This window comes from Cydia fagiglandana, chromosome 27 (genome assembly GCF_963556715.1).
Source record: "Cydia fagiglandana chromosome 27, ilCydFagi1.1, whole genome shotgun sequence".
Classification (NCBI taxonomy): Eukaryota; Metazoa; Arthropoda; class Insecta; order Lepidoptera; family Tortricidae; genus Cydia; species Cydia fagiglandana.
In genome coordinates, this window is record NC_085958.1 from 5,003,823 (window position 1) to 5,028,503 (window position 24,681).

Here is a 24,681-nt window from a genome sequence, read left to right on the forward strand (position 1 = left end):
TTTTTCAGAAATTAACACTTTTAATTAATTTTGTTAAGTGTAATCGACTCATTTTGCGCACAAATAATCGATTATCGTGAAAGCAAGCTTCGATTCCATAGACAACATTTTCTACAAATGACTAATTATTTTTTCTGGTAACACTGGATGTTTTTTCTTTATTTTGATCATGTCGGCGCTTGGTGTTTGTGCGCGAAGTTTTGTTTGTTTTTATAAGTATTCCACCTGTACCGTATCAACAATGCGAGCATAACACAACTATGATAATTACTGAGCTGATGCGCCGTTCCAGCTAGCGCCAAGATGCCATATTACTGCACAGTGCCGCGTTGTACATCGATGGCCGGCAAAGCCAAGAATGTATCGTTTCATCAATTTCCAAGAGACGAGGAGCTCGCCAAGCTATGGAATCGCATACTGAAGAGAGGAAAGCCTTACACTAAGTACTCCAAAGTGTGCAGTTTGCATTTCAAGCCGGAGGATTACACTATAACAAGCGTGGGAAAAAATAAGGGTAAGACGAGAAAAACGAACGTCGTTATCTCATTTATCTTGTTTAAATACCACGGCATCTTGTAATTAGTTTGTTTTGCTACTAAATATGTACTTAGAGTTCAGAATTAGGATACTATGTTAATTGCCATAGTCAATAACATGCAAACAGAACAGTAAATGGACCGATCATAGACATACCTATGCATTCTAAATGCATCTACTGATTCCTCTTCTTTATCATATCCTTCTAAGGCCACTGCCTAACTCTTTAGCTGTATCTTCTGAGTATACTCAGCTACATGTGGTTATAACTGGCTACATGTAGGTATTGTACATCTCATACATTAATATACCATTATGATTGTTATTTAGGTGTACCTAATATAGCTAGGTGCTTGTCAGTAAAAACCTGTTAATTAAAAAGTTGTTTGCACCTATAAAGGGAGCATAGGGTTAACTGTACTCAATATTAAGTCATGTAATGTTACTTTGTATCATCTGATGTATAGATTTACTTTGATGCATACATAGGTTCAAAATTATGATCAAATTGCAATGCTAATATAGTTTATTTATTTTAAAAACAAACTTATAAAGAGGTGGTTGCATGCTTTAATTAAACTACACCAAAAGATTGACCCTTACTTATTAAGTACATAACAATATTGTAAAGCATTTATGCAAAAAAATATGCAAATGTTTATAATTCATTATATAAATATAATTAATTTTCATTTTAGGGTGGCCAGTTACTGGCGAATTAACCTATTATGTTTTTCCTATCCTAACTTTAGAATTTTCTGTCTTTTTAAAATTAATATCTCTGTTTCAACAATATAAAATGTAACTGCCAGTATTTATCATATTATCAATGTGGGTATTGTTACAGGACAGTGGAGAACTCTCCGGAAGGATGCCATCCCGTCGCAGAACCTTCCCTCGGAGTCCCCGGTGCCCTACACAAGGCAATCCCCTGGATGCTGGGTGCCCAGTCAACCTACACTTACAGATCCTATGGTAAGAGCAGAACAATAACCTTGTGCCACCCAATGTACATTACGATGTACTGTTCCAATGGAATTTTGATCATCATTAAAATTAACAAAGTAGCATTTCTTTTGTCTCTGAATGAAATTCCACCAAAAACATTTTGATGTAAAATGTTGCCAAGACGAAACCATAAGGCGTCAAAAACTGTCAAAAAGTTATCAGATCTCTTGTAGAGCCAAGCTTCTAATCTAACTCTACAAGCCCTAACTTCACAAACTCTACACACAAACAGCAAAAATATGTGGCTTGGCCGGGCCCAGTGGCGGCGCCTCCATAAAAGCCGATTCCCACCGGCTTGCCTGTTTTTGGACATTTGAGCAGAGTTGTAAAAAAAATATGTAAGCCAAATTAGCCCCGGCTTGCCTATGGATATGTCTGATACGCCGCCACTGCCGGGCCCCATAGTGTGCTCCATAAAATAGTTGAGACGTAATAATGTAATAATCCTTTATTTCAGACAGTAAATTTCATTTTTAGGGTTCCGTACCTCAAAAGGAAAAAAACGGAACCCTTATAGGATCACTCGTGCGTCTGTCTGTCTGTCTGTCCGTCCGTCTGTCACAGCCTATTTTCTCCGAAACTACTGGACCAATTAAGTTGAAATTTGGTACACATATGTAGGTTTATGACCCAAAGACGGACATGTAACGTAAACAAATGAATTTTGAACATGGGGGCCACTTTTGGGGGGTAAATGAGAAAATCAAAAAATAAAGTTTTTCAGACTATATCGTGTTACATATCAAATGAAAGAGCTCAATGTGAGAATCTCAAACATATTTTTTTTATAATTTTAGAATAAACAGTTTAGAAGTAATTCAAGAAAATAGGCAAAACATTACCATTCCCCCCCCTTTATCTCCGAAACTACTGGGTCTAAAATTTTGAAAAAAAAAATACATAAAATAGGTCTTTACCTATAGATCACAGGAAAACCTATTAGAAATTTGTAGTCAAGCGTGAGTCGGACCAATTACTTAGTTTTTGATCCGACCCCTACTGGTTTTTTAAAGGCAATTCACTCGCGTTTCACATATATAAAAAAATATATTGTTAAAAATTTAGTAATGTACGGAACCCTTGGAACGCGAGTCCGACTCGCACTTGGCCGGTTTTTTTTTACAGTTGCGTATTTTTTTTCCCTGTCTGTGCCATTTATTGGCAAAAGGCCTCCTCCAACTATTTTTACTATAGTCATCTCAACTATTTTTACTATAAAAATAGTTGAGATGACTGTGATATAAACATATAGCATTTGTTACAGGTGCAACAACAAATGGCCCAAGCCATATACATGCAGACGATGCTGGCTATGCAGGCCGCCGGCGCGTCCGACTCCCACGCTGCGAGCGGTAAGGAACACCCACTTTCTATCCCACTTATAGTTCGTTTTTAGTGTTCCGTACAAAACTTTGCTCACGGAACACTTATTTAGCATTTGAAAGAACTTGGAAGAAGCGATCTTGATATGTCTTTTAATGGAAAAACGCTTTTTAAAAATCAATAACTACTACTTATCAAAGCAGAAGAATATAAATGATCATATTAGATTCATAATTGTTACATATTTGCAGTAACTTATTTTTAAAATGTGTTTTTCAATTAAAAGACACATCAAGATTGTTTACCTTATTTCTAATGCTAAAAAAAAACGAACTATAGGCAGATCCAATTAATCTTTTGAACGCCACAGACGGCAATTGACATCAACGCAAAATCGTGACAACGACGCCTAAGACGGCATTTGACGTCGTACGTTTTTTCATGAAAATCTACTGAAAAACACCCCACTTTTAGGTTGGCATTATTTATTCACAAAACTAAATTTTACGCCCGTGGCGTCAGTGGCACGGCAAATGGACGCGCTGTTTGGCGTTCAAAGGTTAAAGGGCTTTTTACCCTTTGGGTTTAGTTGTAGAATTGACATAGTCACTAGTTTTTACGAAAGCGATTGCCATCTTGACCTACCAACCTTAAGAGCGCTCTTACAAGAAAAGTCGAAATAATGCAAATTTGATGATACTAGTCGACGAAATTCAGGACTTTGTGCTCATTATTAGAAACAATGAATACTTGTTCCAGTAAAAGCGTCTTCTTATCTTTTTAAATATCGTTGTAAATATTAGAAAAAGGACTTATTAAATTAGTAATGAATTTTTTTCTGATGGTCGTTTCCGAAAAACCCCGTGAAGCACTGAACGGCAAGCTCTTATTTGGAAATGTTGAGAAGTTTACTCTGCTAAACCTGGCTATTTTGTATTACTAATACCCTGTACTTTAGGCATATCAAACGATATTTTTCCTACATACCTTTGAGAAAGAGAAAATCAAAGTAAAACGAACTCAATTTTCTCTCCGAAACAAGTGTCAATTTCTACGAAAATCTACTTAATATCGAAGTCATTTTCATACTCAAGCAATCTGCAACGTTTGCTTATACTGTTGGTATACATTAGTGTTTATGAAATTCTACTATAATTTTTTGGCAATTTTTTGAAAACTACTCTATATTACCGATGACGCGCGCTCGCCAGCTCAGTGCCGCGGCAGAGCTTGTACAGGCAGGACGTGTGTCGGTCGGCTCCGCACATTTTCAACGGCGACGACGAGGTTTTTTATCATTGTGTGCGGCGGGCGCCGTGTAAAACGCTATACTGTGTGCGTGTAAACCGCAACGAGAGACTTTGATCCTAGCACTGTTTTTATAGTATTATAATTTATAATGGTACAGTTTAATAAACTACCGGACAGGATTAAAAATATTTGAAACGACCTGACATTCTATATGTATTTATTTGACTCAAGATAGTACTCAGGGTCTGATGATGGAGCCGGAAGGTGGTCACCGGTACCAATCAACCATGCAACTAAACCACTTTGTGTTTAGGCTCGTTTTATTCATCTCAACAAGATCTTTGACACAAGATAGTACTCAGGGTCTGATGATGGAGCCGGAAGGTGGTCACTGGTACCAATCAACCATGCAACTAAACCACTTCGTGTTTGGGCACGTTTGATTCGGCTCAACAAGATCTTTGACTTAAGATAGTACTCAGGGTCTGATGATGGAGCCGGAAGTTGGTCACCAGTACCAGTCAACCATGCAACTAAACCACTTCGTGTTTAGGCTCGTTTTATTCGTCTTAACAAGATCTTTGACACAAAATAGTACTCAGGGTCTGATGATGGAGCCGGAAGGTGGTCACCGGTACCAATCAACCATGCAACTAAACCACTTCGTGTTTGGGCTCGTTTGATTCGGCTCAACAAGATCTTTGACACAAGATAGTACTCAGGGTCTGATGATGGAGCCGGAAGGTGGTCACCGGTACCAATCAACCATGCAACTAAACCACTTCGTGTTTGGGCTCGTTTGATTCGTCTCAACAAGATCTTTGACACGAGATAGTACTCAGGGTCTGATGATGGAGCCGGAAGGTGGTCACCGGTTCCAATCAACCATGCAACTAAACCACTTCGTGTTTGGGCTCGTTTGATTCGTCTCAACAAGATCTTTGACACAAGATAGTACTCAGGGTCTGATGATGGAGCCGGAAGGTGGTCACCGGTACCAATCAACCATGCAACTAAACCACTTCGTGTTTAGGCTCGTTTTATTCGTCTTAACAAGATCTTTGACACAAAATAGTACTCAGGGTCTGATGATGGAGCCGGAAGGTGGTCACCGGTACCAATAAACCATGCAACTAAACCACTTCGTGTTTGGGCTTGTTTGATTCGGCTCAACAAGATCTTTGACTTAAGATAGTACTCAGGGTCTGATGATGGAGCCGGAAGGTGGTCACCAGTACCAATTAACCATGCAACTAAACCACTTCGTGTTTAGGCTCGTTTTATTCGTCTCAACAAGATCTTTGACACAAGATAGTACTCAGGGTCTGATGATGGAGCCGGAAGGTGGTCACCGGTACCAATCAACCGTGCAACGAAACCACTTCGTGTTTAGGCTCGTTTTATTCGTCTCAACAAGATCTTTGACACAAGATAGTACTCAGGGTCTGATGATGGAGCCGGAAGGTGGTCACCGGTACCAATCAACCATGCAACTAAACCACTTCGTGTTTGGGCTCGTTTGATTAGTCTCAACAAGATCTTTGACACTGAAGATACACAAGGTTTGATTATGGAGCTGAAAGGTGGCCACGGGTACCAGTCTATCATGTAACTGAACCACTTCGTGTTTAGGCACGTTTTATTCATCTCGACAAGATCTTTGACACAAGATAGTACTCAGGATCTGATGATGGAGCTCGAAGGTGGCGACGGGTACCTGTCTATCATGCAGTGTTGGCATCAATCTGAACTAAATCAATCCGGATTGATCAATCGAATTGCCGCGTCAATCCAAATTGATCAATCCGAATTGATCAATTCGAATTGATTTAATTCTGATTGACGCGTCAATCCGATTGAATCAATTGGAATTAACGCATCAATCCTCAATTCGGATTAAATCAATTCTCAATCTAGATTAACCTAGGGTCCCTTTCCCTTCCCTAAGATTAGTTTTCAAAGGTGTCCTTTTTAAGCACTTACTTACTGGACTTAAAGTCGATATCTGAGGTTCCCAGAGGTTCGAAAACATGTTCCTAATGTCAGTATTGACTGATGTCCCTTTTAGGGACATTTTTCGAAATTGGCCAATTACGTTCATATTCGTAATCGATGTCGACCATAGGTCCCGAAAAATGTTTCGCGCGTCAGTATTGAAGGATGTCCCTTTCATTTCGGGACATTTTTTTAAATTGATCGTTGGCACTTTAAAACGATATCTGAGATTTCCAAAGGTTCCGTAACATGTTTCCGACGGCAATACAGACGGAGTTTCCTTTTTTTTCTGGACATTTATGGGACATTTCTTCCAATTAACCGATTGCGTTCAAAATCGATATCTGAGGTGCCCAAAGGTTTCGAGACATGTTTCTGACGGCAATACCGAGAAATGACCTTTTTTCAGCAGGGTGGTGTAATGCAGGTAGTAAAGTAAGTACGCGGCTAAAGTGTAGAATCTAAATATTGCCGTTGAAACCATATTTTGCACCTCAGATATCGATTTGAATGCAATCAGTCACTTTCAAAGAATGTCACTAAAATGTCCCAAAACAGGACACCTTTCAATATTGCAGTTGAAAAAATGTTTAGAAACGTCTGTTTACCTCAGATATCGATTTTAAACGCAATCGGGTAATTTCTAGAAATGTCTCAAAAAAGGACATCTCTCAATATTTCCCTCGGAAACAAGTTTCGAAACCTTTGGGCACCTCAGATATCGATTTTGAACGCTATCGGTTAATTTTAAGGAAAGTCCCGAAAATGTTCCAAAAAGGACATCCTTCATATAGCCGTCGGAAACATGTTTCGGAACCTTTGGTAAACTCAGACACCGCTTTTGAACGCATTTGGTCAGTTTCACAAAAATGGCCTAAATAAAAAGGACATTAGGTAGGTACATACAAAGTAATCGTCAATCCGAATTGACGATTGAGGATTGACCGATCAATTTGAATTAACGATTAGTAATCGTCAATCTTCAATCAGTAGATTTAGAATTAGTTTCGTCAATCGTCAATTCGAATTGATCGGTCAATTCTCAATCGTCAATTCGAATTGATTTTTTGCCAACACTGCTATCATGTAACTGAACCACTTCATGTTTGGGCTCGTTTGATTCGTCTCAACAAGACCTTGGACACAAGTTAGTACTCAGGGTCTGATGATGGAGCTGGACTGTGGCCACGGGTACCAGTCTACCATGTAACTGAACCACTTCGTGTTTGGGCTCGTTTGATTCGTCGCAACAAGATCTTTGACACAAGATACTACTCAGGGTCTGATGATGGAGCTCGAAGGTGGCGACGGGTATCAGTCTATCACATAACTGAACCACTTCGTGTTTGGGCTTCGTGTTTGGTTTATCACCTAGTGTCAAACATCTTGTTGAGACGAATCAAACGAGCCTAAACACGAAGTGGTTTAGTTGCATGGTTGATTGGTACCGGTGACCACCTTCCAGCTCCATCATCAGACTCTGAGTATCACCTAGTGTCAAAGATCTTGTTGAGACTAATCAAAAGAGCCTAAACATGAAGTGGTTTAGTTGCATGGTTGATTGGTACCGGTGACCACCTTCCGGCTCCATCATCAGACTCTGAGTATCACCTAGTGTCAAAGATCTTGTTAAGACTAGTCAAACTAGCTTAAACATGAAGTGGTTTAGTTGCATGGTTGATTGGTAGCGGTAACCAACTTCCAGCTCCATCATCAGACTCTGAGTATCACCTAGTGTCAAAGATCTTGTTGAGATAAATAAAACGAGCCTAAACACGATGTATATCAAATATCAAATATCAAATATCAACATTTATTCAGCAAATAGGCCACAAGGGCACTTTTACACGTCAACATTGAATTTACATAAAAGCAAAAATAATAACATCAACAATTTTATAAATTAAAACTAACAATTCAATCTAACGTATTACAATTACTAAGAGATGTATATGGTCTCTTAATGTCGAATTACATACAAAATACAGATAAAAAAACACACACAAAAAATCTATAATATTTAGAGGTGTAAATGTCTCTAGGTGTCAGAACTATAAGATTATATAGTTTATCAAGTTATCCTTAGAGATGTATAATGTGGTTTAGTTGTATGGTTGATTGGTAATGGTGACCACCTTCCAGCTCCATCATCAGACCCTGAGTACTGTCTTGTGTCAAAGATCTTGTTGAGACGAATTAAACGAGCCCAAACACGAAATTGTTTAGTTACATGATAGACTGGTACCCGTGGCCACCTTCCAGCTCCATCATCAGACACTGTGTATCTTCAGTGTCAAAGATCTTGTTGAGACGAATCAAACGAGCCCAAACACGAAGTGGTTTAGTTACATGATAGACTGGTACCCGTGGCCACCTTCCAGCTCCATCATCAGACCCTGTGTATCTTCAGTTTCTTGTAACTTGTTTCTTGTAAATAAGCGAGTACCTATAATTTCTTTCGAGTAATATACGTTCATAAGTACGAGTATGGGGCTATTCATAAATTACGTCGTTTCAAATGGGAGGAGGGGGGGGGGTCTGGACATCGGATGATGGTAGCATGACGTAGGAGGAAACAGAGTCATCCGAAGCATGATTTTTAGATGATTTGAGGGATGGGGGGGGGTCAAAAATAGATGACGTAATTTATGAACAGCCCCTATGTACATTTGCACTGCATTTAGTATTTTCGTACTTACCAAATAACAGTTTTAGGACTTTATAAGTTAAGTACAGTTAGTGTTGTTATGGTTGATTTCAATATGCTTCGCGATGGATCAAGAATGTTTAATCCATAATTGTAGTGCGAGTGTGGTAGAAGGGATCGGAATACTGAGCTCGCACGGCCTGCCGCAGCGCGTAAAATACCTAAACTCGCTCAACCCCGAAATGTAATAGCACTCTTAAGAGCGCTCTTACAAGAAAAGTCGAAATAATGCAAAATTGATGATACTAGTCGACGAAATTCAGGACTTTGTGCTCATTATTAGAAACAATGAGTACTTGTTCCAGTAAAAGCGTCTTCTTATCTTTTAAAATATCGTTGTAAATATTAGAAAAAGGACTTATTAAATTAGTAATGAATTTTTTTCTGATGGTCGTTTCCGAAAAACCCCGTGAAGCACTGAACGGCAAGCTCTTATTTGGAAATGTTGAGAAGTTTACTCTGCTAAACCTGGCTATTTTGTATTACTAATACCCTGTACTTTAGGCATATCAAACGATATTTTTCCTACATACCTTTGAAAAAGAGAAAACCAAAGTAAAACGAACTCAATTTTCTCTCCGAAACAAGTGTCAATTTCTACGAAAATCTACTTAATATCGAAGTCATTTTCATACTCAAGCAATCTGCAACGTTTGCTTATACTGTTGGTATACATTAGTGTTTATGAAATTCTACTATAATTTTTTGGCAATTTTTTGAAAACTACTCTATATTACCGATGACGCGCGCTCGCCAGCTCAGTGCCGCGGCAGAGCTTGTACAGGCAGGACGTGTGTCGGTCGGCTCCGCACATTTTCAACGGCGACGACGAGGTTTTTTATCATTGTGTGCGGCGGGCGCCGTGTAAAACGCTAAACTGTGTGCGTGTAAACCGCAACGAGAGACTTTGATCCTAGCACTGTTTTTATAGTATTATAATTTATAATGGTACAGTTTAATAAACTAGCGGACAGGATTAAAAATATTTGAAACGACCTGACATTCTATATGTATTTATTTGACTCAAGATAGTACTCAGGGTCTGATGATGGAGCCGGAAGGTGGTCACCGGTACCAATCAACCATGCAACTAAACCACTTCGTGTTTGGGCACGTTTGATTCGGCTCAACAAGATCTTTGACTTAAGATAGTACTCAGGGTCTGACGATGGAGCCGGAAGGTGGTCACCAGTACCAGTCAACCATGCAACTAAACCACTTCGTATTTAGGCTCATTTTATTCGTCTCAACAAGATCTTTGACACAAGATAGTACTCAGGGTCTGATGATGGAGCCGGAAGGTGGTCACCGGTACCAATCAACCATGCAACCAAACCACTTCGTGTTTGGGCTCGTTTGATTCGTCTCAACAAGATCTCTGACACAAGATAGTACTCAGGGTCTGATGATGGAGCAGGAAGGTGGTCACCGGTACCAATCAACCATGCAACTAAACCACTTCGTGTTTAGGCTCGTTTTATTCGTCTTAACAAGATCTTTGACACAAAATAGTACTCAGGGTCTGATGATGGAGCCGGAAGGTGGTCGCCGGTACCAATCAACCATGCAACTAAACCACTTCGTGTTTGGGCTCGTTTGATTCGGCTCAACAAGATCTTTGACTTAAGATAGTACTCAGGGTCTGATGATGGAGCCGGAAGGTGGTCACCAGTACCAATCAACCATGCAACTAAACCACTTCGTGTTTAGGCTCGTTTTATTCGTCTCAACAAGATCTTTGACACAAGATAGTACTCAGGGTCTGATGATGGAGCCGGAATGTGGTCACCGGTACTAATCAACCATGCAACTAAACCATTTCGTGTTTGGGCTCGTTTGATTCGTCTCAACAAGATCTTTGACACATGATAGTACTCAGGGTCTGATGATGGAGCCGGAAGGTGGTCACCGGTACCAATCAACCATGCAACTAAACCACTTCGTGTTTGGGCTCGTTTGATTTGTCTCAACAAGATCTTTGACACAAGATAGTACTCAGGGTCTGATGATGGAGCCGGAAGGTGGTCACCGGTACCAATCAACCGTGCAACTAAACCACTTCGTGTTTAGGCTCGTTTTATTCGTCTCAACAAGATCTTTGACACATGATAGTACTCAGGGTTTGATGATGGAGCCGGAAGGTGGTCACCGGTACCAATCAACCGTGCAACAAAACCATTTCGTGTTTGGGCTCGTTTGATTCGTCTCAACAAGATCTTTGACACAAGATAGTACTCAGGGTCTGATGATGGAGCCGGAAGGTGGTCACCGGTACCAATCAACCATGCAACTAAACCACTTCGTGTTTGGGCTCGTTTGATTTGTCTCAACAAGATCTTTGACACAAGATAGTACTCAGGGTCTGATGATGGAGCCGGAAGGTGGTCACCGGTACCAATCAACCGTGCAACTAAACCACTTCGTGTTTAGGCTCGTTTTATTCGTCTCAACAAGATCTTTGACACATGATAGTACTCAGGGTTTGATGATGGAGCCGGAAGGTGGTCACCGGTACCAATCAACCGTGCAACAAAACCATTTCGTGTTCAGGCTCGTTTTATTCGTCTCAACAAGATCTTTGACACAAGATAGTACTCAGGGTCTGATGATGGAGCCGGAAGGTGGTCACCGGTACCAATCAACCATGCAACTAAACCACTTCGTGCTTGGGCTCGTTTGATTAGTCTCAAGGAGATCTTTGATACTGAAGATACACAAGGTTTGATTATGGAGCTGAAAGGTGGCCACGGGTCCCAGTCTATCATGTAACTGAACCACTTAGTGTTTAGACACGTTTTATTCATCTCAACAAGATCTTTGACACAAGATAGTACTCAGGATCTGATGATGGAGCTCGAAGGTGGCGACGGGTACCTGTCTATCATGCAGTGTTGGCATCAATCTGAACTAAATCAATTCGGATTGATCAATCGAATTGACGCGTCAATCCGAATTTATCAATTCGAATTGATTTAATTCTGATTGACGCGTCAATCCGATTGTATCAATTGGAATTAACGCATCAATCCTCAATTCGGATTAAATCAATTCTCAATCTAGATTAACCTAGGGTCCCTTTCCTTTCCCTAAGATTAGTTTTCAAAGGTGTCCTTTTTAGGGACTTACTTACTGGACTTAAAGTCGATATCTGAGGTTCCCAGAGGTTCGAAAACATGTTCCTGATGTCAGTATTGACTGATGTCCTTTTTAGGGACATTTTTCGAAATTGGCCAATTACGTTCATATTCGTAATCGATGTCGACCATAGGTCCCGAAAAATGTTTCTGACGTCAGTATTGAAGGATGTCGCTTCCATTTCGGGACATTTTTTTAAATTGATCGTTGGCACTTTAAAACGATATCTGAGATTTCCAAAGGTTCCGTAACATGTTTCCGACGGCAATACAGACGGAGTTTCCTTTTTTTCTGGACATTTATGGGACATTTCTTCCAATTAACCGATTGCGTTCAAAATCAATATCTGAGGTGCCCAAAGGTTTCGAAACATGTTTCTGACGGCAATACCGAGAAATGACCTTTTTTCAGCAGGGTGGCGTAATGCAGGTAGTAAAGTAAGTACGCGGCTAAAGTGTAGAATCTAAATATTGCCGGTGAAACCATATTTTGCACCTCAGATATCGATTTTGAATGCAATCAGTCACTTTCAAAGAATGTCACTAAAATGTCCCAAAACAGGACACCTTTCAATATTGCAGTTGAAAAAATGTTTAGAAACCTCTGTTTACCTCAGATATCGATTTTAAACGCAATCGGGTAATTTCTAGAAATGTCCCAAAAAAGGACATCTCTCAATATTTCCCTCGGAAACAAGTTTCGAAACCTTTGGGCACCTCAGATATCGATTTTGAACGCTATCGGTTAATTTCAAGGAAAGTCCCGAAAATGTTCCAAAAAGGACATCCTTCATATAGCCGTCGGAAACATGTTTCGGAACCTTTGGTAAACTCAGACACCGCTTTTGAACGCATTTGGTCAGTTTCACAAAAATGGCCTAAATAAAAAGGACATTAGGTAGGTACATACAAAGTAATCGTCAATCTGAATTGACGATTGAGGATTGACCGATCAATTCGAATTAACGATTAGTAATCGTCAATCTTCAATCAGTAGATTTAGAATTAGTTTCGTCAATCCTCAATTCGAATTGATCGGTCAATTCTCAATCGTCAATTCGAATTGATGTTTTGCCAACACTGCTATCATGTAACTGAACCACTTCATGTTTGGGCTCGTTTGATCCGTCTCAACAAGACCTTGGACACAAGTTAGTACTCAGGGTCTGATGATGGAGCTGGACTGTGGCCACGGGTACCATGTCTACCATGTAACTGAACCACTTCGTGTTTGGGCTCGTTTGATTCGTCGCAACAAGATCTTTGACACAAGATACTACTCAGGGTCTGATGATGGAGCTCGAAGGTGGCGACGGGTACCAGTCTATCACATAACTGAACCACTTCGTGTTTGGGCTTCGTGTTTGGTTTATCACCTAGTGTCAAAGATCTTGTTGAGACGAATCAAACGAGCCTAAACACGAAGTGGTTTAGTTGCATGGTTGATTGGTACCGGTGACCACCTTCCAACTCCATCATCAGACTCTGAGTATCACCTAGTGTCAAAGATCTTGTTGAGACTAATCAAACGAGCCTAAACATGAAGTGGTTTAGTTGCATGGTTGATTGGTACCGGTGACCACCTTCCGGCTCCATCATCAGACTCTGAGTATCACCTAGTGTCAAATATCTTGTTGAGACTAGTCAAACGAGCCTAAATATGAAGTGGTTTAGTTTTATGGTTGATTGGTACCGGTAACCAACTTCCAGCTCCATCATCAGACCCTGAGTACTGTCTTGTGTCAAAGATCTTGTTGAGACGAATCAAACGAGCCCAAACACGAAATTGTTTAGTTACATGAGATACTGGTACCCGTGGCGTCCTTCCAGCTACATCATCAGACCCTGTGTATCTTCAGTGTCAAAGATCTTGTTGAGACGAATCAAACGAGCCCAAACACGAAGTGGTTTAGTAACATGATAGACTGGTACCCGTGGCCACCTTCCAGCTCCATCATCAGACCCTGTGTATCTTCAGTTTCTTGTAACTTGTTTCTTGTAAATAAGCGAGTACCTATCATTTCTTTCGAGTAATATACGTTCATAAGTACGAGTATGGGGCTATTCATAAATTACGTCGTTTCAAATGGGAGGAGGGGGGGGGTCTGGACATCGGATGATGGTAGCATGACGTAGGAGGAAACAGAGTCATCCGAAGCATGATTTTTGGATGATTTGAGGGATGGGGGGGTCAAAAATAGATGACGTAATTTATGAACAGCCCCTATGTACATTTGCACTGCATTTAGTATTTTCGTACTTACCAAATAACAGTTTTAGGACTTTATAAGTTAAGTACAGTTAGTGTTGTTATGGTTGATTTCAATATGCTTCGCGAAGGATCAAGAATGTTTAATCCATCATTGTAGTGCGAGTGTGGTAGAAGGGATCGGAATACTGAGCTCGCACGGCCTGCCGCAGCGCGTAAAATACCTAAACTCGCTCAACCCCGAAATGTAATAGCACTCTAGACCTAATTGGGATTAGTCCCGTTTCCTCACGATGTTTTCCTTCACCGAAAAGCGACTGGTAAATATCAAACGATATTTCATACATAAATTCCCAAAACTCATTGGGTCCGGGGTTTTAACCCGCAACCTCTGGTTTGCAAGTCGCACGCTCTTACAGCTAGGCTACCAGCGCTTCAATAGTTAATAACATTTAGGAAGTATAAAAAGAGTATTTTCGATTTGCAGATCAACCAACTCCGTTGCCTGAATCAACGAATCCAAGCCCCTCGAGCAGTTCTCTCTCTGAGATAGAACTCCTACTACGAAGAGATGCAGAACATCCTAAAGAGGTCACTTATAAATGCCACGAATGCTCAAAATGCTTTAAAGATCCCGATGTGTTCATACTCCACAAAAGGACCCATAAGAACACCACACAACTAGAAAAAGAAAACTATAGCACTAATATTCAAGACCGAGAAGAAACACTAAGAGCTAATCCGATTTTAGCTAATCTGCTAAAGTCTAGTATGAGACTTGAACCAGAATCGAATATGTCAAATATATTGACAGTTGAGAACCAGATCATGGCAGCGTTAGCTTCTAATATGGAGGCGTATATAAGGACATTATCATCTATGTTAACAAGTCAAGGCAATAGAGAAGCAGATGAAAATAATGATGATAACGAAGATGGTTCTGATTGTGAAAATGAGACAAAAGAGGAAAATAAAGAATGTGAAGATACGGATGAAGAAAGTATGTGCATAGATACGAATGAAGATGAAAAGCCAATGGATGAAAATGATGTAAAAGATGAAAATGTACATGACAGATTTAAAGTTCAAGTCACGGCGTGTGTAAGTCGAATAGAAACGCCTGTAGATGAAAATCACGTCTTTTCTAATGTCAATGGTGATGATTCAATGAAAGATGAAAACCAAAGTGATGATAAAATTATGAATGATAATGAATCTATAAAAGAAATACACGAGGCTTCGAATCATGGAAACGATGAGATGGAAAGTACTGAAAAAATACACGAAACTTTAAATAATCATGAAAATTGTACAGAAAGTAATGACAGAATTGAGTCTGAAAAAGATGAGAGTATTGAAACGCAGACTGAAGCAGCAGTTCATAAATGTAATGAGAATTCAAATGAAACAAAAATGCTTGATGATGAAACAAGCATAGAAGAAAACAAAGAAACCATAGTGGATGAAAATCACGTGAATACAGATGATAACATAGTTGATGATACAGCAAGAGAATCTGATGATGAAAACATGAGAACAGATAATACGGCAAATAATGGAAATAAGGAGGCTTTTATAGATGATCACAAGCCAAATGATGAAATAAATGACAATGACAGACAAGAAATGTTCAATGATGATGGTAAGTTAGATCAGGCTAATCCTGAATGTGATAGTGATGTAGTTACAGAGTTAATTAGAATAGAATTAGAAACTTGAGGTTATGAATTAAATCTTTTTACTTGTATAAATGACAACATTAACCATTTTGGTCACTTAACAAGCAGGCAAAGTATACCAACAGCCGTATTCGAACAGTGAGATACGTCAAATACTAGATATTGAAATTATATGGATCAGTGACGAGACGAGAAAATTGACGTTTCTTCAAACAAAAACGTCACTTTTGACACTTGTTTGACACTGACATATCCAATCCATAACATTTCAATATCCAGTATTTAGCCCCCTCCAGACTATGCGCGTGAAACGCGGGCGAAGCCGCGAACGCGAGTGTGGAGTCGATTTCGCTGTCTGCGAAAATCGACGCCACACTTGCGTTCGCGGATTCGCGCCGCGATTCGCGCACGAGTGTGGAGGAGGCTTTCGACGTATCTCGGCGGCTGTGACAAATGTACTAAGAAAAATTCGTCGGGTCAATGTATTGAAGATATTTTTGAACGGAATGTTTATTTCTTCGATTTTGTATGTCTGTCAGTTGTAATTTTAAATTTGAATCACAGTTTATCAAGAATCTTTGTCGTTTTGATAAAAACTGGTTACTAACGAGACTTAAGATCATATACCCGCCTTACAGACTGCTTATGATAATGTATATTTTGTTTATAAGTGGATTAGTTTTAGTATTGAGGTGTAACTTATATTTAGATTTTCCGGGTGTCCCCATACATTTCCATTAATTATCAAAGGACCATGGGACCATTTGTATGGAGCCTTGCCCCAAAACCAACAGAGTTGAGAGTTAGGTCATTAGACAGGTATTTCTCTGTACTTCATTTCGTTCTATGGGCACCAAGCGGAATTCCATTGCAGAACTGAGATATTGGTATTTTAGAAAAAATGTCGTCACCCTTATTACCTTGGCAATAGGGTCCAAGTAAGTAAATTATTTGCTGCAGGGTAGATGTTCGCACATCGCCGGGCGAGCACACTGAATGAATTGCCGCGCTCGCCCGGCAGTGGACTCTATTGCTTAGGTAATAAGGGTTACGACGTTTTGACTAAAATACCAGTATCTCAGTTCTGCAATGGAATTCCGCTTGGTGCCCACAGAACGAAATGAAGTACAGAGAAATACCTATCTAATGGCCTAACTCTCAACTCTGTTAGTTTTGGGACAATTTTGACGCATGGTCCTTTTGCTGATGTATGAATAAATAGTATAAGTATAGTTGGTCAAACAAATCTTGTCAGTAGAAAAAGGCGGCACATTTGAAAAATGTAGGCGCGAAGGGATATCGTCTCATAGAAAATTTGAATTTCGCGCCTTTTTCTACTGAAAAGATGTGCTTGACCGTCTATATGTTAATCTGTGACAATCTTGATCGCATTTTGAGGCTTGAAAATATTAATATCTTCAAATGTACCTAGAGAAGTAGAGAGAGACAGAAGGTTTTTATGTTTACCTATAGTTCGTTTTTTTTTAGCATTATTAAACAATCTCTACATGTCTTTTAATTGAAAAACACATTTTAAAAATAAGTTACGTTAAATATGTAACAATTATGAATCTAATACGATCATTTATACTCTTCTGCTTTCATAAGTAATAGTTACTGATTTTTAAAAAACGTTTTTCAATTAAAAGACATCTCAAGATCGCTTACCTTCTTCCAAGTTCTTTCTAATGCTAAAAAAACGAACTAATATGTTTATTCCTCTTAAAATCGTGTTCATATAATTGAAGGAACAAATGAAATCATAATTTTAAGTGTAACCCAAGAGACTAAAATAAGAGTTTGTCAGCAGTTATAAATATTACGTACAATTAAAACGTATTTGAGCGTTTTCCAAAAAAAGTGTACATTTCATTCATGTCTTCTAAATGTTGACTTCTTGGGCTCATTTTACTCAGAATCATTTGTGCATTCACGCCTCATACATGAAAAAATTGTCTTTCCAGATCGTTACATTCTTGTATGACATTTTTTTTTATTTGTATGAACGTGACGCACCGGAAAAAAAATCATACAAAATTTTGGGACACATTTTCATGTATGAGGCCTGAATGTACAAATGATTCTGAGTAAAATGAGCCCAAGAAGTCAATATTTTGAAGACATTAATGAAATGTACACTTTTTTTGGAAAACGCTCATTTTAGTGTAAATATTAATATTGCTTATAACATTAATTAAGATAGATTGGACAGAATCATATAAATCATGTCATTATCATCAATTAACTGATCTCATAATGGTTTAAACCTATTCACCGCAAAATGTTTTGATTTTACAAGTTTTCTGATATGATTTTGAATATATTTGAATTTAGACGGTGTATCAAACCTATAAGTTACAGTTGATGTATTGTGATAAAATTTATGACCAATCAAATCAATAATCAATGATTTTAAGATGAAGTATAATTAACTTTTTGTTGTATTAATTTTAAAAAGAAATCATTGGCATGCTTATTATTTCATTATTTTTGAATCCCAATTTTTTTTTGAAAGTTGTAGGCACTATCTAATCTTAGAAAAATGTCTAGAAATGGTAAGTTTTGTTATCAATGTTACATATATTTTATTCAACATGGTGACATATCATTTCACGACTAAGCATTTTAAATGAAGTGATTTATTCGAATAAAAACTAATTAGTAAAAAAAACACAGAATTAATTAAACATAGACTAAGAATCCTCTAGACCGAGTTTAGAGCAATTATTTCATGAAACCGATGATGCCAAAAATACGGGGGTGTGCGGGACGAGGTGAGCGAACTACCGTATGCATGGCAGAGGGGGTAGCGCGACTATGCTCAGTCTGGAGGATGTTTTGTCTGTGTAATTAAATCATGTCAGAAAACTGTCAATTGAGAAGCATTCATGAAAACTTAAGACTGTATTACATAAAGACTGGTACCCACCGATTTACAAATTCATAATTGTCTAACGTACTTTTAAGTATACATATTTTAACGTTCAAATTTAAAAGACCTTAAACTTTAACAAACGCTAACGTCATTGGTAGAAGCGAGCCAATATAAACTTTAATACATAGCGTTATGGTTGCTTTGACATTGACAGCGTGACTGGCCGCGGCAACCATAGTTTGGAGCGAGACACAGCGATTGAACCGTTCCCGCCTATGGTTGCCGCTGCCGCCGCCCCCGGACGCGCAACGTCGTGGCGAGACGTTATGAAATGTTGTAAAAGTAAAGGGCTTTTATCCGCGAACGGCATATAGTAATTTTAAGTTGTAGTGCCTTACTTCCAGTTGCATAGACATCCATTGAAAACGCACCTTTACACTCACTTTGGTCTACACAGAAATTGCCGCGCGAAGCAGCTCGGTCTGTGTAGATGTGCCTCGCCGAGGCACGTCTCCCCGCAGACGCTTCGCGCGGCAATTTACTCACGAGGCGGCTCGTTCTATGACGACCACCCCTACAGTTCCTTTTTTTTAGCATTAATAAAAAGGTAAACAATCTTGACGTGTCTTTTTATTGAAAAACACTTTTGAAAAATAATTCACGGCAAATATGTAACAATTATGAATCATATACGACTATTTACATTGTTTTGCTTTCATAAGTAATAGTTACTGATTTTTACTAAGCGTTTTTTAATTAAAAGACACGTCAAGATCACGTAATCTTTTTCTAATGCTAAAAAAACGAACTATATTCAATCGCGCGACTTTAAAGGCATGTGCACACCGGCTGCGTGTGCGTGACGTGCACGTGCGCGTGCGGCGTTGTAGTATACAGATACTTATGAGATATGGCACACAGCTTGCGTGACGTGTGCGTGTGCGTCTCCAACATTTTAGCGCACGCACATGCGCACGTCACGCACACGCAAGCCGGTGTGGCTCGGCCTTAAGGGGCATTTTAATCGCTTCAAAAAGTCGCAGTTATAAAATGAGTGTTATTAAGGTCTAATAGTGTATCATTAATGTACTTCTATGCAATTGGGTGGTAGTATATAAAGTTTTGTAAAAATGGCGGCTAGTTTTGTACTGATTTAATACTTAGTAAAAGTTTACGTATACATATTGTATTGGTTTTATTTTTGTACCGTAAAACCATCTAACTGATTATTGCCCTTTTAGTAAGTATGCATAGAACATATTTATGTAATATTATTAAATTATTATATACAGGCTGGCTAAAAAATAAGTGCATTCCCGTTGCCAGGGAAGTGTTGGGATTATACTGAATAACTATTACTATGGGACCAACGTCGAAATCGCGAAAAAAAAAATTCATACTTTTTGGCTGATTTATTTTCTATAGGAGGGGAGGGTACTTTTATTTTCGCGATTTCAGGGTTGGTCCCATATCAAAAGTTGCTCAGTATAATCCCAAAACCTCTCTGGCAACGGGAATGCACTTATTTTTTAGCCATCCTGTATAAGTACTCTGGCACCCACCCACCCACTGAAAGGTTTTCATATATCTCTGCCGGCTTGGACACCAAAATATTCAAAGGATACTTAATTTTATTATTTTTTATTAATTAATTTCGAACAATCATATGGGCTCGTTTCTTTAGGTGAAGGAAAACATCGTGAGGTAACCGGACTAATCCTAATAAGGCCGTTTCCCCTCTGGGTTGGATGGTCAGATGGCAGTCGCTTTCGTAAAAACTAGTGCCTATTGTATGTCAATTCTTGGGATTAGTTGTCAAGCGGACCCCAGGCCCATATACCGGGATAACGCGAGGAAGACGATATGGACTGGTTTCTCATATCGCTGGGAGGTTAAGTACTTGTTACATAGATTGTTGAATGATAAAAATGTAGGTAAGATAAGTATGACTTTATTTGCATTAAAAACAACAATTTCTTAGGTACTATTCATATATTATTAACAGGTAACAATATATTAGAATTAACAACGCAGGTACATTTAAAAAAGGTTCAGTCCTAGAGTAGGTACTAGAGTTAGACCAAGAAAAGTCTGCAACGATTTTGATAACACGCAGTGCAAGTATCATTTATACACCAGTAGAATAATTTCACAGAAGATTGTCATTTAAAATAACACTTGCACTGCGTGTGATATAAAAACTGTTGCAGATTTCTCTTGGTTCAACTAACAAGAATATAATTATTAGAATTAACAATATATGTAGGTACCTGCACCTAAAAAGGTTCAGTCCATATAGGGGCATTATCTATGAAAAGGGACCTTATTGTCGATGGCGCTTACGCCGCTCAGCGTCACGCCACTTGTATTTATATCGGAGCATCGTTAATAATGGCGTAGGCGCCATCGACAATAAGGTCCCTTTTCATAGATAACGTCACAATTATTAACAAATACGTTGGCTAAAATGTGCCTAATTAATTTAATTAATAATTTTTTTTTATTTTATTTAATCAAAGAATGTTAACACGCAAATCGATCACTTAAACTAATTCAAAAATATTAAGAAAAAAGTTACACGAACGCTTCCATACAATCGATACGCTCTCATATTAGAATGCCATTCTGATCTAACTTGAAAATTGCAGTAGGTAACATATACCTATAGGTGTTACTATATACAGGATGTTTGGTATCTCCCGTTTTAATTTGACAAACGATGTACCAAACACCCTGTATATTGTCTATACGTACCGTTATGTAGGTAACCGGGGTAAATCGTCAATTACTGGTCACCGGTGAATTAACCGGCCACCTTATACTAACAGCGAATTCTATGCACCTATAAACAGAATTAATTTTAGAATAAGTTGTCAATAACGGCCACCCTTCAATAACTAGCCACCTTATACTAAAATTAATTGTTTATAGGTGAATAGAATTCATTTTTCATTCAAACCGTGGCCAGTAATTAACAAAATACTGGCTACTATAGTCTGTATCTAAAGGTATTTAAATAAAAGTAAACAAAATCTACCCTCAAATGGCTCCTTTAAGTCCGTTGAGGGTAGATGAAAACATTATACGATCAAATAATGTATGCCTTTTGGCCGCCGGACCTAGTCCGCAAAGACGCTCACTCACACGCCAGAGCAAATTTTAAGTAAACAACTAATAAAAAGTTTAGGGATTGCAAATAGTGATATCGATATTTACAATTTATGGTAAAAATCTTTTTAATTTAGCTTTGTTCTTATCCTGTTTCAATTTAATTCCAAATTGCCAAAATTAAACATATGTTTTACACCCGAAAATGTTTAAAATATAGGGATTTAACATAAAAAACAACCACTAAACAATGTCGATTCAAGACGTGATATCGCCGCACTAGGCTGTACGAGAAGTCTTTTATACAAGACAACGGCGCGCATGGACTGCCCGCAGTGCAGATCGACAAGGACTGTTTCCGCGCGGATCAAGTAATAATAGTCTCTAGGTCAACGGCGTAAGCGCTTGTCGGTACGTAAACTTTATTGGCGTAACGTTAAAGCTGCGCATCATGTGTCGATAAAGTCAATATACCGGAACTGTTTTAGTGAAAATTACACGTGGGTTGAATTTTTAATGCGTGAAGATATTATTCCGGAATTAGAATCTATCATTATAATTTCAGTTTGGTTTACATTCATATAGGTAAACTCTTATCAAAAAAACGTTCAACGACTTGTTATAAAAAAATTACACATTAACTTCAATGTTATAACAAAAAACTAAAGTCTGATAAACAGGTATGTCCCTGTACCACTCTTGTGCGAAGCGGTCGCTGCGGTGTATCCCTTCCCACTAAGCTATAAAATAACATCAATAATTTTTTTTATTTATCTCTTCTGCAATTAAATAGTCCACAATCTACAAGGGCAAATTTACTTGTCTGACTCTACTTTATAGAACTTAAGAAGCTGCCTGAACTTTAAATATAGTTATGCCTATCTGACTCTCGTTCTACGTATTCTAGTAAGTAGTTATACCTACTATTCGTTGAAAAAAATTGGCGATTAACAAGTGTTCAAATACTTAGATAAAAACATATTTCTGACTTTATATTTACTTTAAAAATTCCCATATCGAGTTAACATTCCCATCCCTAGCTGTCTTTTATACAAGACAACGGCGACGAGGAACATGAAAAATGTTGAAGATTGGAGCAATTTTTTTAAATGCCTTATTATAAAAGGAGGGATTTATATAGCGGCTTAAAAAGCAAATAAATGAAAAAACAAAGACCTTAAATATGAACACAAGTGTAAATGAAATTGCAATTGTTATTATTTTCACATTAACTCAGTGGTTGAATTTGTGTCTTGTATACAAGACGACGGCGCCAGCGTATCGTTCTATCGTTGTCTTCTATACCGGACAACGGCGGTCAAAGGGTTAAAGTCAGGTCGTTTACTGACAGATCCAGGTGGTTTTGTATTTGGTTGGTTAACCAATAAATGTTATAATATAACTACCCGAAAATGTACAAATTATTTGTTTACTTTTATTTAAATACCTAAAAATACAGAATATATCTTTTCAAATTTTTAGCAATGAAAATGACAGCGTAACACAAAACTTAAATCTAGTCAAAAAATCTCAAATCTATGCTCTCTTGTTCTTAGTAGCCCCAGACCGTAATTTCGGCAGCTTCGGCGTCCAATCATCATCTACCTTCTTTCTCTTTCTTCCTTCTTTCTCCTTCCTCGGCACGTCTCTGACCGGGTTATGAGAGCCACTTAGCGGAAGCTCCTCAGATGTGTCCTGGTTAGGTAGTTCTATCTCACTAAACTCTTTCAAAGGTGTATTCTGTGAAAAAAAAACTTCATTGACATACAGGTTGGTCCAAACTTTGACGTACAAACTTTTTTTTTAGTTTCCGCTCGTCGTGAGCTATCAGAATATACCCCATGTATGTTAGCCGATTTTTCGTAGTTTTCGAGTTATGATTTTTTTTTCTTTTTATGGTTACTTTTGTAATGAAATTCCGGGGTTCCCATACAGGGTGGCTAAAAAATAACTGCATTCCCGTTGCCAGGGGGGGTTTTGGGATTATATTAAGTTTCTTTTACTATGGGACCAACCCTGAAATCGCAAAAAAAAATTTGGCTGTTTCATGCATTTTTACTGGTCCATTTTCTATATGAAAGGTGAAAGCGATGGACTAAAGGGGCCCACTGATTAACAGTCCGCCGGACGGTATCGGCCTGTCAGTTGTTCGGAACTGTCAAAAGTTTGTTCTAACTGATAGGCTTGTCTACAACCATGCCGGGGTTGGTTTCCTTGAGCGTGATGGCCTCTATGGGCCCCAGGGCCTCCTCCACGGGGTCTGAGGCCTCGGTCTCGGCGATCACGCGAACCACGAGGCCGTCCGGCTATTGAGAGTTTATGGAATCTAAATGAACTAAATACCTTATTAATAGTGTCAGGCTTGTCTACAACCATGCCGGGGTTAGTTTCCTTCAGCGTGATGGCCTCTATGGGCCCCAGGGCCTCCTCCACGGGGTCTGAGGCCTCGGTCTCAGCGATCACGCGGTCCGCGAGGCTGTCGGGCTCTCGGAAGAACTTCTGGCACTCCAGCTTCAGGCGTATCGGGTTGATGCTACGGACGAGGGTCAGACTGGAAAATATTTAGACTACGTTAGTGCTTCAAGTTATTTTCACAAAAGAGAGTATCTACCTGTATAATAAGAACCGGCCAAGTGCGAGTCAGACTCGCGTTTCTAGGGTTCCGTACATAAGTCCGTCTCACGCTTAACTGCACATTTATAATATGTTTTCCTGACATCCATAGGCAAAGAACTATTTTGTGTATTTTTATCAAAATTTTAGACCCAGTAGTTTCGGAGATAAAGGGGGGAATGGTAATTTTTTGGCTATTTTCTTAAATAACTTCGAACTTATGTATTTTAAAATTATAAAAA

General features: G+C 38.8%; 1 protein-coding gene across 1 annotated transcript; it reads left to right on the forward strand.

The window, feature by feature from the left end:
- The first annotated feature begins 124 nt into the window (after positions 1-124).
- LOC134677870 (protein PFC0760c-like) lies at positions 125-16,107 on the forward strand. Its single transcript, XM_063536300.1, has 4 exons — positions 125-514; positions 1,385-1,512; positions 2,810-2,897; positions 14,652-16,107. The coding sequence occupies exons 1-4, from the start codon at positions 304-306 to the stop codon at positions 15,881-15,883; spliced, it is 1,659 nt and encodes a 552-aa protein (XP_063392370.1). The 5' UTR covers positions 125-303; the 3' UTR covers positions 15,884-16,107.
- Positions 16,108-24,681: the final 8,574 nt, after the last annotated feature.

Coding starts and splice junctions, on each gene's coding strand:
- LOC134677870 (XM_063536300.1), top strand. CDS start 304: ATGCCATATTACTGCACAGTGCCGCGTTGTACATCGATGGCCGGCAAA. Junction 515..1,384: donor AAGCGTGGGAAAAAATAAGG/GTAAGACGAGAA, acceptor GTATTGTTACAG/GACAGTGGAGAACTCTCCGG. Junction 2,898..14,651: donor CGACTCCCACGCTGCGAGCG/GTAAGGAACACC, acceptor TTCGATTTGCAG/ATCAACCAACTCCGTTGCCT.